This window comes from Oryzias latipes, chromosome 6, assembly GCF_053564925.1.
Source record: "Oryzias latipes strain Hd-rR chromosome 6, Olatipes_Hd-rR_3.1".
Classification (NCBI taxonomy): Eukaryota; Metazoa; Chordata; class Actinopteri; order Beloniformes; family Adrianichthyidae; genus Oryzias; species Oryzias latipes.
Genome location: NC_136242.1, coordinates 9,201,246 through 9,217,972, shown reverse-complemented (window position 1 = coordinate 9,217,972; position 16,727 = coordinate 9,201,246). Strand labels below are relative to the sequence as shown.

The window sequence follows — 16,727 nt, the reverse complement described above, 5'->3', positions numbered from 1 at the left end:
TTCTAAAACAATGTGAAAATTACTGGAGATTAAAAACTGATAAATGCACCTGAAACTCAAAGTGTAGATCAGATGGTAGTTTGTGACTAAATCTTTACATTTTTCCCAAAAAAAAATGCAGGGAGCATGCAAACAACACCTCCAATTGACTGCTGCCATCTAGTGGTCATCTGAAGACACTACCATAGTTGAGCCAAAGGAAACAACGACTGAAGTAAAAGAAAAATATAAAAAAGAATGTTCAAACTTAAGTAATGTAGAATTTTTTTTATCCTCAGAGTAATTCTTACTCCTTAAGATGTAACTGTGTTTTTTAGCCTATCCAAACACAGATTTGTTTTTGCACAAATCTAAATGTGCTAAAGGATTATAGTTTCTTTCAACAAACTGCATGAACGCACTTGAGAAATTCCTCCATTATTTGTTACTTTAGGAAAATACTTATTTACAATGGAAGTGTAAAGACAGCAGGAAAATGGAAAAGGGGTGGGCTTTAATAAACTCATGCCCACATTTTGTTAGAAATATTTTCATTCTTTCGTTTTTATTGTTATGATGTCATTTAATGTTTTTATTTATTTATTTATTTATTTTTTATTATTTAAACAGTATTTCCTTGCTGGAATTGTATCTGCATGTTAGAAGATAAAATCAATAAATTAATCCCCCCAAAAAGTTGTTACCACAATACAAACTTGAATGAAGAAACAGTCAACCCTGACGTTGGAATTAATAACATTGTTTTGTTTTGTTTTGCTTCAATACTCTTTATTTAGGATTCTTTTTACCAAGAAATGTTGATGCAACCTCTTTCTCCATTTCTCGGCTTTCCTTCTTCAAATTCATGTGTAAAGAAACCGCAGCGGGGTAAACGGTGACTATAACACAAATATGACAAATGCTGCTGCTGTTGTTCGCCTGTCAGCACATCCCTTCAGGGGTCACCTCAGAGATCAGCTTTCAAATAAATAAATAGACTACAGGGATGATGTGGAAATGATGTGAATTTAACCTGTCTGCTCTGAAAGCTCGTTAAGTAATTGAACACAAACTTCCTACAAAATCACCAGAGGGTGAAATATTCAGACTGAAAACAATATAAAATCATGCAAAACTTTATTATTTATTTGCAGATTTTTGCAGGTTTGCTGCACTGTTTTTTATCTTTGTTTTAGTTGATTAAAGTTTTAGAACAATAAAACTACTAACAGTTTTCTTCATGTCCAGATACAACTGTCATTAAATCAGTGTCTTTAGCACAATCACATCTCAACCATGTGGTCCAGATAGTAAATTATGAAATACCACCATTGCAGAATAAGATGCCGAAATCAATCTTTGGTTTGAAGCATGTGCAGTGACATTTGGATTTTCTTTTCCTTTGGTAAAGACATGCATGTTTCACGCTTAACCTAGTACTGTTGCACAACTAGACATGCTTGTTTTAAAAATATTAAACATCAAAATTGATAGAAAAACATTTACTCTTTAGATACTATTTGACCATAAAGACTTTTATAGAATTTGTTTCTTGTGAAATTATTGTTTATTGTTTTTAAAGTGATGGTTTTTGTACCCCAAAAAATGTTTAAAAGGAAAAAAAAGGGAAAAAATAAGGAAAAGAATTATTAATATTAAGTATTTCAGTGGGGGTTCAGTGTCTTGCCCAAGTATTAAGCATCTTACACAATATTTTAAATAATATGGTTTTTAATTAGTCTATTAACTGGTATGGACGCCATTAGGTTAGTAACGTTTTTTTATATTTTTAAAGTTTAGAAGAATTGTCTAACTAGTATTTTAATTCTGACGTATTACTTGTGTTTTGTTTATTATGTTGACATTTAAACCACGAGTCTGTTTGTTTGTGTTTTAATCCTATTCTATTCTATTCTATTCTATTCTATTCTATTCTATTTTATTCTGCTCTATTCTATAGCTCTGCTGGTTCTGTTCGGCTCTTCAAAGGCATCGATCATTGAAATCATCGATCGTTTGAAATCGGCTTTCTGCTGCTTTTCCCTGCCGTCTGCCGAGGAACCCAGGAAACTAAATCGAGATCCCGGCGCAGGCGGAGGAAGCGAGACTTTAGCAGAGATGGTAAGTGTGAGGGAAATTTAACGACAAATCCTCCGTTCGGTACCAGAAAACGTTTCTAGGAATGTAAGAAAACGCATTCGATCCTAAACTGTTACTTTTTAAGCCTCAAGAAATTGTTAAAATATTTCCATGCTAAAGTTAGCTTAGCTAAGTTGGTCTGCACTGTGAGTAAGCAAAACAGCCGCTAACATTAGCTTTAAGTATTAGCTCACTCTAAACAATAGAAGTTAGTTAAGTACTTTAAACTGTTAAAGTAAAACAGGTTTAATAGTGAGAAAACATTGCAAATAGCAGATTAGAAATGTAATATTTTTGGAATACCTTGTTGCGAACAAGCTAATCCTAACAGCTAGCTAAAAGTTAGCATCGGGAGTCCAGTCATGTCTTCACTTTCGTTTTTCTTCAGCTCTTCGCTTTCTTCTAGATTTAAAAACACAACGTAGTCCGTCAGTTATGGAGTTACAGCCATTGGGATCATTTCACGTATCATGATGATGATATTCATATTAAATCATTTGATTTTATTACAGATAATAAGAACCGAACTAAATTAGTAGAAGCAGCAGGTAGCTAGCTGGTTTGCTGCATCCACTGCTGGATTCAATCGTTTTTCTTGAGGATGACACGAACAGGTTGATTAATTATTCAGTCTGTAGTAATTGAAACGCGTCCTTCCAATCCTTATGAGACGTTCTGACCGCGAACACGGTGCAGTTGGTTTGGAGTCTAGAGACGAGAACACTAACCGTACTAATGCAGGACAACTATGTAAGCCTGGCTGTAGATCATGAGAAGGATGCTGTGTTATTATCATAACGCGCGTTTGTGTTCCCTCCTAGTTCCGCAATCAGTACGACAACGACGTAACGGTATGGAGTCCTCAGGTAAGCTGCCCTTTACTTACTGGAGCGTGTGTTGTTGTTTGTGTGTTGGTTTTGTCCGGCTGTGTGTAGTTTGACTGTTTGGTTTGTCGGTGCAAACGCAGGGCCGCATTCATCAGATCGAATATGCCATGGAGGCTGTGAAACAAGGTTCTGCAACCGTCGGACTGAAGTCCAGAACTCACGCGGTCCTGGTTGCACTTAAGGTAACGTCACTCAACACGACTAGAACTGCTGCCAGCCTCCATTACGCTGAAACGGCTCTTTTCACGTGCTCAACTCTCCTTTAGTGTTATTTGAGCCTTAACCTCCATGACAGTGTTTGGTTACACCCATTAATATTCATACTAGCCGGCACTTTCCTGTCTTTCTTATTAATTAAAACATGTCGTTAAAGATCTGTAACACACCACACATTACTGTTGTGCCTTTTTGGTCTGCAGAGAGCCCAGTCTGAGCTGGCTGCCCACCAGAAGAAGATCCTTCATGTTGATAACCACATTGGCATCTCCATTGCTGGACTGACGGCGGACGCTCGGCTGCTCTGGTGAGTTGCAGCGACTTCCATGGACCTGAACATTTTTTCCATGTTTTCTTGTGTTAAACTTCTTGTGTTTGGGGAGAAATGTCACTTTTCATGGGTGTCAACTGTACATCTAAACACTAACATTGGTTAATTTATGGCGTTACACAGATGACAAACAGATATAGAAATCACAGGAGAGCAAGGCCCTCTACAAGCTCTTGGTAAAAGTATTTAATATATGAAAGACTGGATGTGCCTCAATTACTTCAGCTGAACAAACACAAAACTGAGGTTATTGCCTTGGCTGATGTTATTCGCATGTATTTACTTGCAACCAGCACAAAAACTGCAGCCAAGATGCGCATTGCCTGCACGCATTTTAAGTGCATCCATTTTTACATTTTGTCGTATTTAAAATGAAAGTTAAAGCTACGCTCCTGGATTGGTGAACAGTGTTCTCTGCGTTTGATCCATCCACTGGAGAAGCGATGAGCTGCAGAAACACATATTTGGAAAATGATGAATAGACACTTTTTGTTGTGTTTGGGGCTAAAGAGAAGTGGTTTGATGTCATATAGAGCTTCAATCTATTCATCTAAAAACCACCAACTAGGCCAGAAACATGGGTGTAGTCATGGATACAGTCCTATGTTTTGATAAATGCATTAAGGCAGTCACCAAATCTGCAGACTAACATCTTAAAAATAGTTCAAGTATTAAAGATCGGATGTCTTGAACAGAGCTTGGAGAAACTAGTTGATGCATTCACGTTTAGTGGACTTGATGACTGTGACAGTGTTTTTACAGGACTAGCAGAAAAACCAATCAGGAAACTGCCTGTAGAGCCGATGAGAGCCCAGTTCACTTTTCTCCTCTCTAATAATGAGAAACAACCAACAGGCAGCTCTCATTCTCTGCCCGGACTACAGAATCCGGAAACAAACAAACGTTGCAGTATGGAGCTCTGTTCTGTAACGATGAAGAAGCAGCTGAATGTTTGCTGTTGGCCTCATCATTAGCAGCATCTACAGTCAAGTGCTGAGCACGAACCTGAGAACGGCCTTTTGTCTGAAGACCAAAACCTTTTCTGTCTTGCAGTAACTTCATGCGTCAGGAGTGCTTGGACTCCAGATTTGTCTTCGACAGGCCTCTCCCCACATCCCGCCTCGTGTCTTTAATCGGCAGCAGTATCCTCTAAAAATACACTCTCCTGTTCAAGGAGCTACGTTACAAGAAACAAGAAAAAGCTGAGTTTGTAAAACTAAGTTGGACAACCAGGAGTTGGGTCTTTTCTGTTAGATTGCTTCCAGAAATGGAAACGGCAGCAGTGATCCTTGACTGAGTTTACAGAAACCCAAATCCCAACACAGAGGTATGGAAGGAGGCCCTACGGAGTGGGACTCCTCATTGCTGGCTATGATGTGAGTACGCTCATGGTTTTAATCTTATTTCTCTCTACATTCAGACAAAAAAAAACCTAAAGCTAACCGTTTTTTCTTTTCTGACTCAGGACATGGGACCTCACATCTTCCAGACCTGTCCATCAGCAAATTACTTTGACTGCAAAGCCATGTCCATCGGAGCGCGCTCCCAGTCTGCACGCACGTACCTGGAGAGGTGCATGGACAAGTTTTCTGACTGTAGGTTTGAGTTTGGAGTTCTCTCCTTCAGCATGTTCAGATGCAACACCTAAAGAACGTCTGTAGTTTCTGATGATTCCTATTTAAAACAATCCTTCAATGAAAAGATTAGTCTGAAATGAAACTGATGAATGTTTTTCTGTCGTCAGGTAATCTGAACGACCTGGTCCAACATGGCCTCCGCGCCCTCAGAGAAACTCTTCCAGCTGAGCAGGACCTGACCACCAAGGTACGCAGCCCCAAGGCCCCCTTATCAGTGTCACAGAGCATTTATGCATGTTCTGAACCTGAGACTCCCTTTCAGAATGTTTCCATTGGCATTGTGGGAAAAGAAATGGAGTTCACCATCTATGATGACGATGATGTTGCTCCGTTCCTGGTTGGACTGGAGGAGAGGCCACAGAGAAAGGTGCAACAGAGAACTTCTTATCACCACCATCAACATCTACTATTTGTTTACGCATCTTAAGCTACGTTCACACCAAACACCATTCTTGCATCAGGAGCGTCCACTTTCAGAGTGGTCAGTGTGCCTTTTGAGCACGTCAGCCAATCAGGGACTCCGCTTTAGCCTGCATGGTGTTGATGAAGATGCAGTCCAAAACCAACATGGACGAGAATCTGATCATTTTCATCCTGAACGTTTTTTATTTTGTACCCCCTCGGACTAAAGCGAGACAGCAAGTCGTCAAACTGGGTCACAGAGAAGCGCTGAGATCGTCTGTCCTTCAGATTAGATGGTGGAAGAGTCTCTGAATGAACCCAAAACATGGAGACGGGATCACAGACACTCTTTAAAAGGAATCGACCTGATCTCTCAACATCAGCCGTGTCTTCCACTGTAAATGAGATATTCTGTCAATGCTTCCAGGCTGGAAGTTGCACACAGTAGCTCCTCCCACACCACACGCTGCAGGAACATCTAGTTTATAAATGGCTTTTTGGCAGTCAAGCAGCACATTTGCTTAGGGAATCGAGCTCAATGCAAACACAGGTGACCATGTAACACATTTCTGTTTGTGTTCCAGGCTGTCCAGCCTGCTGATGATCCTCCTGCTGGAGACGCTCCCGATGAGCCAATGGAGCACTGAGGCAGGAACTCGACCCCACATCCGCATCCTGTCCATCCCGAACCCACTGAGACTTGCTGCAGCACAGAGAATTTCCTCTAGAGGGAAGCTGTCCTAATGTGCCACTGTTTCTCCACAATAGTCTCTACTGACATCAACATGTGATGTTTCTTTTGTATGGGTCAAAGTTCACCATCATACAAGTAATAAATTGTCTTTTTTGAGTTTTGTGTGCACTCCTTTCTAGAATACAAACACACGGGTTTAAGGATGTTTTAGGAAAAGTAAATGGAAATTAAAGCCGTGAGCAGCATAGTGAGGCCCGCAGGCACGACCCACCGTCTTCACTGCCACCCCGCATGGAGAAATTACTGAAAAAACACTTCTTCTTTTTTTCAAAAATAGTGACTTCTCTGTCAGTATTTTACCATAGCAAGCGTTTTAGTTTTTGGTCTCCTGACAAACAGATCTATTTAATTTTGAGAAGATATGTTATAGAAAGATAGTTTAAAGCAGATCCCTTATTTTGATGTAATTATAGTTTGAGAAAACGGTATTTCTAAAGCAGAAATCGTTCAAATAAATGAGGTACTTTCATAGAATATCATAGTTACTGGTGTTCTTTTTGCCATTTGGGGGTTTTGATGTTACTATATTTTAGCAATTGTATGTTTTGCAGCTTTAAGGAAAAGCGTAGATTGTAGGATTGTGTTACTTTTAGCAATTATCCAAATTCTTTTTTAGGACCAGGAAGTCCTTAATGGCAAGTCAAACTAGGGGTTTGAATGACAAATCATGAAGCTCCAATTAGTCTTAGTTTCTTGATTAAGAAGTGAAGAACTAGCTGCCAGAATGTACCAGAATTCATCTAAGACCATGTATTTTTCAAAAATTTCGCTCCGCACCCGCCATATCGCTCAAAGAAAAGTTCAGGGATTTTTTCCATTGCCTCACTTTCATCACTGGAAGAATCTACAAAAGTAAATTTTGGGATTGTCGTGGGAACAAATATTTTTTGTTAACCACGCCCACATTCCTATTATGTTCATATTGTATATATTATAATGCTACTTGACTCCTGAAGTGGTCGAAAAATTTATTACATCTGTTCGCTCCAACTCTCCACCTGTCTTACCGGCCCCCTGTGATCTACTTGTTGAAAGTTTTAACAGTAAATTAAAATCCAGTCTCGACTCAGTTGCTCCTCTAAAATCTAAGAATCAAACCCACGCACCCTTGGAGAAATGAGGAAATTAAACAATTGAAGAGACGTTGAAGATCTGTCGAAAGACTTTGGAGAAAACACAAACTTGAAATAAACTATCAATTATACCAAAACCAACTAAAACTATATAATCAAACAGTAAAACAGAACAGAAATTCATATTTTGCGAACATCATTTCTGTAAATAAAAATAACCCCAGAGTCCTCTTCACCACAATTGAATCTTTAATTAACTCAAATGTGAACAAAAACACAATGCCAGCCTCCGCCTCATTGTGTGAGGACTTTGCAGACCACTTCAGGAGCAAGATTGATTCTGTCAGAGTGAACATCATAAAAGGACAGAAAAGCCTTTTTATTGGAAATGTTGGCTTGATTTTACCTGAGGAAGCACTGGACAGTTTTGACCTGGTTGAAGCTCAACTCAACTCAACTCAACTTTATTTATAAAGCACTTTAAACAGAACAAGGTTCACCAAAGTGCTGTAATACTTGGTCGAGTTTTCTCCCAAGCTAATCCAACAACTTGTTTTTTAGACCCCATCCCTACATCACTTTTAAATCATTTTATGGGTCTTTTGAGAGTGAGATTTTAAATATCATGAACTCCTCTCTACAGACGGGTATTTTTCCTGCTGCCTTTAAAACGGCAGTGGTGAAACCGTTACTCAAAAAAACTAATTTAGACCCTTCCGTTTTTAATAACTACAGACCTGTGTCCAACTTGCCATTTTTAAGTAAGGTTTTAGAAAAACTCGTTTTTATTCAGCTAAACGAGTTTCTCTTACAAAACAACATTTTTGAGATAAACCAGTCTGGCTTTAGAACGAACCACAGCACAGAGACAGCCTTGTTAAAAATTGTTAATGATCTTAGGTGTGCCTTGGATTTAGGTCAGATCTCAGTACTAGTTCTGTTAGATCTAAGTGCAGCATTTGATACTGTTGATCACCTGATCCTTGTAAACAGACTTAAAAGTCTTGGCCTTTCAGGGACTGTTCTCAAGTGGTTCGAGTCGTATCTCATGGAGAGAAGCTTTATGGTAAGCATGGACACATATTTTTCTGGGGTCCATGAAATTAATTGTGGGGTGCCTCAAGGTTCCATCCTGGGCCCCTTGCTTTTTAACATTTACATGCTTCCCCTGGGGAGTGTCATCAGGAGCCACAACATCAGTTTTCATAGCTATGCTGATGATACCCAGCTGTACATAGCTATGTCTCCTGATGACACAAGGCCAATAGAAGCACTTTTTAACTGTATTTTAGATGTAAAATTATGGATGGCAAATAATTTTCTGCAGCTCAACCAGGAAAAAACTGAAATTTTAGTTATTGGTCCTGAAGCCAAGAGAGAGAAACAGTTTCTGAAGCTACAGGAACTTTCCTTAAGTCAGAAACCTGGGTGTTATCTTTGACTCTAAGCTGACTTTTATCCCACATATAAAACAGGTGGTTAAAACTGGTTTTTATCATCTCAGAAATCTGGCTAGAGTCCGCCCACTACTCTCTCTTGCGAATATCGAGATGTTAATGCATGCTTTTATCATGAGTAAAATTGATTACTGTAACACCCTGCTTGCTGGTCTTCCAAAAACTAATATTAACCTTCAGCTTCTCCAAAATTCTGCTGCACGAATTCTCACCAAGACCAAAAGGCGGGCTCACATCACCCCAATTTTGAAATTCCTGCATTGGCTCCCCATATGCTTCAGGATTGATTGTAAGATACTTTTAACAGTTTTTAAATGTCTTAACGGTCTTGCGCCTTCTTATCTATCAGATCTTTTAGTAAAGTATGAACCCTCGCGGACCCAGAGATCCTCCGGCACTGGTCTGTTAACCATTCCAACTGTAAAAACTAAAACCTATGGAGAGCTGCTTTACAGCACTATGGCCCCCGTTTATGGAACAGTCTGCCAGAGGACCTGAGAGCCGCAGAGAGCATTGATGCTTTGAAGAAAAGGCTCAAGACCAATCTTTTGAACCTGGCTTTTAGTTAATTTTAATTATTTATTTATTTATTTTACTACTTATATTTATTCATTCAGTTATTTATCTATATGTATTTTCTATTTTTATTTTATTTATTTATCTATCCATTTTATCTTGTTTTATGAACTTGAACCTGATTTTTAACGTGTTATTTTAATTTACCTTATTTCAATGTTTTATCGTTTTTATCAATATGTTTACTTTTTGATTCTCATTTTTATTCATTTTTATTTCCGGTGCTTCCTCAGCTGGAACCTCTCCCTCTGGGGCGGCTGCTGTTCAGCCACTGCGGCTCTAGATGGGGACCTGCATCACCGCTTAGCTGTGGTGGAGTGGTCCCCGCCTGTGATGCTGCATTTGGCTTTCTATGCGGCTGTTCAGAGGGGGGGAGGTTCCAATTACTAGCGTTTCCCGCATCATGTTTTTGTGCTCAGCATATGTTTTACAGCCTATTTTTCATTGTCATTTCCCATCAGTTAGAGAGTGGGAGGTGTGAAAGGCGTGGGGGGCTAGGTACGGGGAGGGGGGCCCTATTATTTATTTATTTATTTATTAATGCTTGCTTGTTTTTATATTTTGTTGTTTTAATGTAAAGCACTTTGTGTTATATTTTTATATGAAAAGTGCTTTATAAATAAAGTTTGATTTGATTTAATTTGATTATCGTTTTGTTCAGCCTTAGCCAATGGTTCGAGTATTAAAGTTTCACAATCAAAAAAAAAAGTGTTGTTAACAGGGAAACGCCTCTGGTGAGTTCACCACGGAAACGCCATTCAAAACCTTAAAACCTAGTAGCTTCCCAACAATGCTGGAGGAGTTAGGAGGCGATGGATCAAAATCCTAAACGGGGATTTTTTTTTTTTTAAATCAAGATCATGTCCTCTTCCTGGGGTCAGAGGTCAACAAAACTTTGGTTGTGGCGGTAGACACATTGCCAAAAACTGCCAAGCTGTAGATCGTGTGGCCAACCCATAATTTCAAAACCGGCTTTGGAAATCCTATGTTTTGGTTTTGTTAGTGGATTTTGATGTTTTCTGGCCACATTCTTTTTTTTTTACTTTTTTTGATGGTTTTTCCCGCTGTGATGTCATCATTTTTTATAGGTAGGGTTTTCCACGATGCTCAAATGTCCTTTTCACCGGGTAACAGGTGTGTGTGCACATTTTGGTGAGTTTTGAAGTGTGTGGCAGGGATCAAAAACAAATAAAAAACCCATGGAAGACGTGTTCTGAACCTCACTTCCAGTAGTTTATTAACAGCATTGATTGCAGCGTTTCATGCATGAAGGATCGGCTTTGATAGGTTCAATGTTTTAGAAGATGGAGATACTCGCCACCTTTCCAGAAGCTTTTACTGTAAAGGAGAACTGGACGGCGTCAGTGTGATGTCATCCGTAGAACACGACTTCGCTCCAACAAAATAAACTCCACTTAGTCGCCATTTTTCTTGTGATCTGCACCCCGCCATGTTGGAACCAGAGGACGTCAGGAAACAGTGATTGGGCCGAGTCAATCAAAGTCAGTGTTTCTATGGCAACCACTCTCGCCAACCAGGAGTGAACTTGTCGGAAGTCCACACCCGTACCAGTTGACAGTGGGCTACACAAAATCTGTCAAACTTTCCAAACGTGAGACCACAAAGTTTCACTGAGGCGTCTGATTGGTCCTTTTAGAACTTGAAATAAAGACAAAATATCATGAAAAAAATGATCAAGAACGTGTTAAAAGAAAAGGCAGTTATTCTGTTGGTCAGAATAACTATTCTAGTTAGTTGATTTTGGCTTCTTGGAATCAGCAGGTACTTCCTGTTTGGAACACCAGGGGGAGGGGTCACTCAGTCCAGTTCTCATTTACAGTCAATGGTTGAACTTGAAACATTCTATTTATTTGAAAATGCATCATAAATCTGATGTTTTTTGTCACTGCAAGCATTTTTCAGAAACTCAAACACATAAAACACTAGTGTCAGGCGAACAGAAACATGACTACAGCCTGAAACCGCTGCTACAGCGCCGTCTGTAACAGCGGTGTTAAAACTGACTTGCAGGTCAGAGGTCATGTAGAAGTCACTGTGCGGGTTTCTTCGTCCTCCTCCTCTTATTCCTCCGCCTGACGGAGCTGCAGGATTTGTCTGTCAAATTCCCGGGTTCCTGTGTTTTTTCCTGCTCCTTCGTGGACGTCACCCTCAGACTAAGCTCCAGCTCCTTCAGGACTCCGTCCAGCTCCTCCTCCAGGATGCCAGCATCGCCACATTCCTCCATATGGTTGTTCTCCTCCTCCCTTAGTGTTAAATCACTCTCTTGCACCGCGCCTGCACTGGCCGCTGCTGTAGAAACCATCTCTGAGCTCACCTCTGTGTCCCCCCCTCCTCCGCCTCGAGGCGCGGGGTCTCCCTCCGCTTCCCGCTCTGCTCCAGCATTTGAACGGTGCTGACAGCAGCAGTGGGGGTGTTCCCAGTACTGATGATGGTCTCCAGGGTGATCTGAAAACAGAAACTAGTGCTGCAGGTCATTTCTTCTCCCTTCAAGCAAACAGTTTGTTTGTTTTGCTCGTCTGCTTTCCCGCACCATTCCAGTCGCTGTGGATTTTTTCGGGGGCTAAGCCGTCCACCAGCTGACCCTCCTGCATCACGCGGGTGATCTCTGTCAGCGTCTGCAGAAGACTCTGCTCCTGGTCTGGAGTCACCCCTGTCACCCTGAAGCCCAGGGAGAGAAGATGGTTTGGTCTTTCATTATGCTATATGTGAGGATGGCCATCTTTCCATCCATCCATCCATCCATCTCTCTCTTTCTCTCTCTCTCTCTCTCTCTCTCTCTCTCTCTCTCTATCCATCCATCCATCCATCATTCATTAAAAAAACAAAAGAATTTATTTGCAACTATTTGAATAATTTTAACTGAAAAATTTAAAAAATGTCAATGTTTGGTTATTAAAACCAAGAATTTACAAGTAATTACAACTCCCAATATAGTATCCCTCCTTAAGACCAAGAATTTACTATTAAAAAAGTGTTCAAATGGTTAAAACAAGTGTAATAATGATAAAACTGACCTTCGGAAAAACAAAATCTCAACACAACGTAGCAAATAAAGTAAAAAAAAAACATTTCAATGAAAATGGTGTTTTTGGTGTTTTTATCGTGTTCCTGTAGCATTTTTCTCATGATAGAGGACATTTTCAAAGAAATTAAGATCAAAACTGAATTTCTGAGGGTTTATTCATTGTGAATTAGGAGAAGATAAAAAAAATGCAGTTTGCAAAAGATTGTTTTTGTTACATATAAATATCTGCTCCATTCTGATGCATCCACTTGCAGACAAACAGATCCATGTACGTCTTTGTTTTCCTCGTCTGAACTGGACTCTGGATCAGCACTGTACGGCTGGATAGCTCCAATATTGATCACCATTTCAATGTAATGTTAGACTGGAGCCGTGAGAGGCTGTAAGCTAGCAGGAGAGTGTGTAAACAGACAGCTCTCAGCATCAAAGAGGGAAAGGGGGGTGGAGTTCCAACAGTTTCGCCCACATTTCAGAGACAAACCTCGAATAACCATCTGCTGCTGCTCTGCAGAAACTATGTCTGAGAAAATGACAGCTTTTTGTATTTGGGCTAAAAGCGACATAATTATAATTAAAAGATTTTTCAATAGATCAAAAGATGATCAGAGTGGGACATCCAACATATCAGAGTTTCAGCAGCTGCAGGTTTGGATCTATAGTTTTTTCAGCTATATTTATTGTAGGCCTGCACAATAAATCGCAAGCTGTGCAATACGCATATCGCAAAAGACGGCGAAAGTTGCAATAAATGGTTACCATAAATGTGCTAAAAGAATCTGATGGCAGCTTGACATATTTAACGAATCAAATAAATGCATTTATGCATTTGACCAATGGGATGGAGCCCTTTAATGTTGGATGTTTGCCTCCTATCTAGACGAGGATCATTTGGAGGATAATTTTTAAACTGCTGTAGTGAAATGAAAAGTATGTTTTGATTCGTTTTGCTATTTTTTCATTTATCGCAAGTTAAATCGTCATCGCGACATTGATCACTAATATCGCAAGTCGCGAGTTTTCCTCATATCGTGCAGCCCTGGTTTCTAGCATTTACTGCGGTAGGATAAAACCACGCATCAAAAGGGCTAAACACACCTGTCGGGACTGTGATGGGCACTGGAGACGATGTTCTCCATCACCAGCTCCGTCACTCTCAGCTTCTCCTGCAGCTGGGCCAGCTCAAAGTCAGCTGGAGATCCATGTGGTTCAGGGGGAAAAAGAGCCACAAGAGCCGTTAGAGAAGAAATCAGCAGGGAACAGTTTGGTTTTTTTTTTCCTCTGGTTAGATGAATTCATCCTTTTATGACCCGTTATTGGAACCAACATCACATTCCCTGTTAAACTAATGGACCGAAAATAAGAAGTATTCAGTTGGAGCTCATTAAAATGACTGCATTTAGGGTTTTTCCCTTCATTTAACAGTTCTCATAGAACAACCTAACATCTGCTAAACAAGTCTGTGATTTCAGGAGCAGGCAGTGACATGAAGATGTGGAGGAGCTCTGGATTACATGCTCTTTAAAACATAGAAACTATCAATTCTGATCAAAATAACTGAAAGTTTATAAAAACTCACTGATCTTTCTCTTCATGTTCTCTGAGCGGATGGGATGGAACTTGCTCTCTGGGGGCTTGCTGCTTCCTTTAGACGTGATCTAACAGGAAGACAAAACAAAAAGTTTGGATACAGTTTGTAAACATTTCTACTTCTACCCCCTCCTTTCATCATAAACCGATGACACTTTTCAGAAGTATATTTATGAAGAAACGGTCACCGCTTTTTTTTTATTTTTCATTCCATCTTTTTGGCAGCTGCATCTACTTTACCTTGAACAGAATGTAGAGGATGTAGAGCAAGATTCCAAAGCCGTACACAGGAATAATCTGTCCTGCCAGGTTGGACTTTCCCCCGGCTCCTGGTCCTGCTCCTCCTCCCTTGGTCTTGGCTGACGTCTCTGGACTATGAGCTCTGGAGAAGCTGGACCCCGCGGCCCTCTGACCTCTGCCCTCTGGGGCCATCTGAGGGTGAACCCTGGGTGGGAAATAACCTGAACCTGCAAGGGGAAGGAGGGTTGAAAGGAATAACAGACACAGAAATCTGTATTTAATCATCTGAAGCGAAAACATTCACTCGTCTATTATTTATCTGTTTCTTATACTTATTTAATGAGTTTAACTTTTTGAAAATATATTTATTCAAGTGTTTCCCATGATATTTGTACAAGAGTGGGGCCACAATGACAGAAAAACAAACCAATATAGAACAATAAAGTTGTACAATTAGAAAAATACAGTGATAACATTATAGGAGGAAAACATAAAAATGTTAAGACATTGTTATACACATTTTTTTAAGTCAACATTTTACAAGAGTAAAATTGTTAATGTATGATTTAAAAAGTTGTGATTTTACCAGAAAAACTTGGGCTTTTTTGAAAATAAAGTTGTAATTTCTGAATATAAAGTTGTACATTTCTCTCAGTTGTCTGCAATGAAAATAAACAGAATAGTGTCTTTGGTGAAACATTTTATTTTTGAAAAAGCATGGCTTTTATTTTATAAAATTACAACCTTTTGAAGCGGATTTGTAAAATTTCATTGTCCTAACATTTCGACTTCTTTTCTCATAATTATATGAACTTTTTTGCAAAAAAATATAGATGTTTTTTTAATAATTTTACGACTTTATTTTTAAAATTCTGACTCCCCCCCCATAACTTTATAACTTTATTGCCAAAAAAACTTTGACAGTTTTTCACATTGGTTTATGATTTTCTTCTCATAAGTTTGTTTGTTTTTTCTTTTACGGTGGCCCTGATACTCCTTCGTATAGATCACATGTGTCAAACTCAAGGCCCGGGGGCCAAATGTGGCACGCCAAGTCATTTTATGTGGGCCCAGGAGAACATAAAAGTTTTTAGTTTCTTAACATTTTTTTTTTAGTCGATTACATATTATTTATGTGTAGCTGTTGTAATTATTCAATGTTTGCACCTCTTATGTGTGTTTATGCAGACAAATTGTTGTCATCAAACCATCAGTTGGATGCACGGCTGTGTGCAGCCTTTTTTGTAAAATGTAACACGTGTGACACATGTTCTTTATAGTTCAATTTAATGTTGTTTGTCTTTATTCACTTGGACAGTTTGATCCTTCATTACTGGAGTTATGTGGGTTTTAATTAGCAGAAAAAGTTAATAGGATTTATGCCAAAGTAACATGTAAACACATGTTTTCTATGCCACTGTAATTGTCACTTTAAAGTTAGAATAAATAAATAATGAGTTAACATTAAGGAGTAGGTACATTTATTTTTCATTACATTTAGTTACATGCATAAGTTACATCTGGCCCTTTGAGGACAGCCACTATGCTGATGTGGCCCTCAGTGACACTCCTGGTATAGATAGATTGCTTAATGGTTTATTACGTATTAAATCGATTTCATAATTGCGTCCGTGCTTCTTCTTCGGTCGTTTTTGTATTGTGCATAAACACAGGTATATTTGGCGCCCCCTGCAGGGATGAAAGTATAACTGCTAGAACTGCGACGCTTGAAAGACGTGCTAATATTTTTTCTTTAAGTAAAGATCTCTGAGCACATTTCAAAAAGGTGACCGCCCGCATTTGAAGACCGCTTCCTTGCTGTGTGAAAATGAAGAACGGAGGCCCTTTGACCGTCAGAGAATGACCGTGAATAGTGACGCACCCTCCGGCCGCTCGGCAGCATCCTTCCTCCCTCTGGATAACAGGATCTTGGGCAGCAGCAGTGCGACGCAAAGCACAACGCACGTCGCCAGGGTCACTTTCTGGAACGTTGACATCGTCATCTCGATCACTGCTATTACCCGAAAATTACCATACAAGAGAGGCTTGAGCTGGAAAAAAATAATAATAAACAGAGCTCAGTTGAACTTCCTCTTTGACAGCGGGACCGGAAGTGCACCTGAGCGGTATTACCGCGTTTCCCCGCTGGGAGGCGCCAGAGGGCCCCTGTTTCATAGATGTTTTCCGTCATAAATCCTGCAGAGGCGGAATAAATGTGACGGTGAATACTTTGCTTTAATGTTTGGTGTTTCCCTTCTTATACACGTGTTCTTGAAGGTTATTTAGAGGAAAATGTACACATTTATATTCATTTGCATCCTTACTGATGTATATTTTCATTCCACCTACATTAGCAACATAAAAAAACAGGTATTTCACGTTTGTCGCATAAAATTGTCTGAA

At 39.6% G+C, this 16,727-nt stretch overlaps 2 protein-coding genes across 2 annotated transcripts; one reads left to right on the top strand and one right to left on the bottom strand.

Moving 5' to 3' along the window:
- Positions 1-1,925: 1,925 nt before the first annotated feature.
- psma1 (proteasome 20S subunit alpha 1) lies at positions 1,926-6,441 on the top strand. Its single transcript, XM_004069392.2, has 10 exons — positions 1,926-2,100; positions 2,940-2,984; positions 3,086-3,187; positions 3,425-3,528; positions 4,606-4,694; positions 4,858-4,928; positions 5,018-5,147; positions 5,297-5,376; positions 5,452-5,556; positions 6,176-6,441. The coding sequence occupies exons 1-10, from the start codon at positions 2,098-2,100 to the stop codon at positions 6,236-6,238; spliced, it is 792 nt and encodes a 263-aa protein (XP_004069440.1). The 5' UTR covers positions 1,926-2,097; the 3' UTR covers positions 6,239-6,441.
- Positions 6,442-10,662: 4,221 nt separating this feature from the next.
- On the bottom strand, positions 10,663-16,471 carry ric3b (RIC3 acetylcholine receptor chaperone b). Its single transcript, XM_004069446.4, has 6 exons — positions 16,207-16,471; positions 14,325-14,551; positions 14,074-14,152; positions 13,593-13,686; positions 12,003-12,130; positions 10,663-11,917 (listed from the first exon to the last, which is right to left on the bottom strand). The coding sequence occupies exons 1-6, from the start codon at positions 16,325-16,327 to the stop codon at positions 11,502-11,504; spliced, it is 1,065 nt and encodes a 354-aa protein (XP_004069494.1). The 5' UTR covers positions 16,328-16,471; the 3' UTR covers positions 10,663-11,501.
- Between the last annotated feature and the right edge of the window lie 256 nt (positions 16,472-16,727).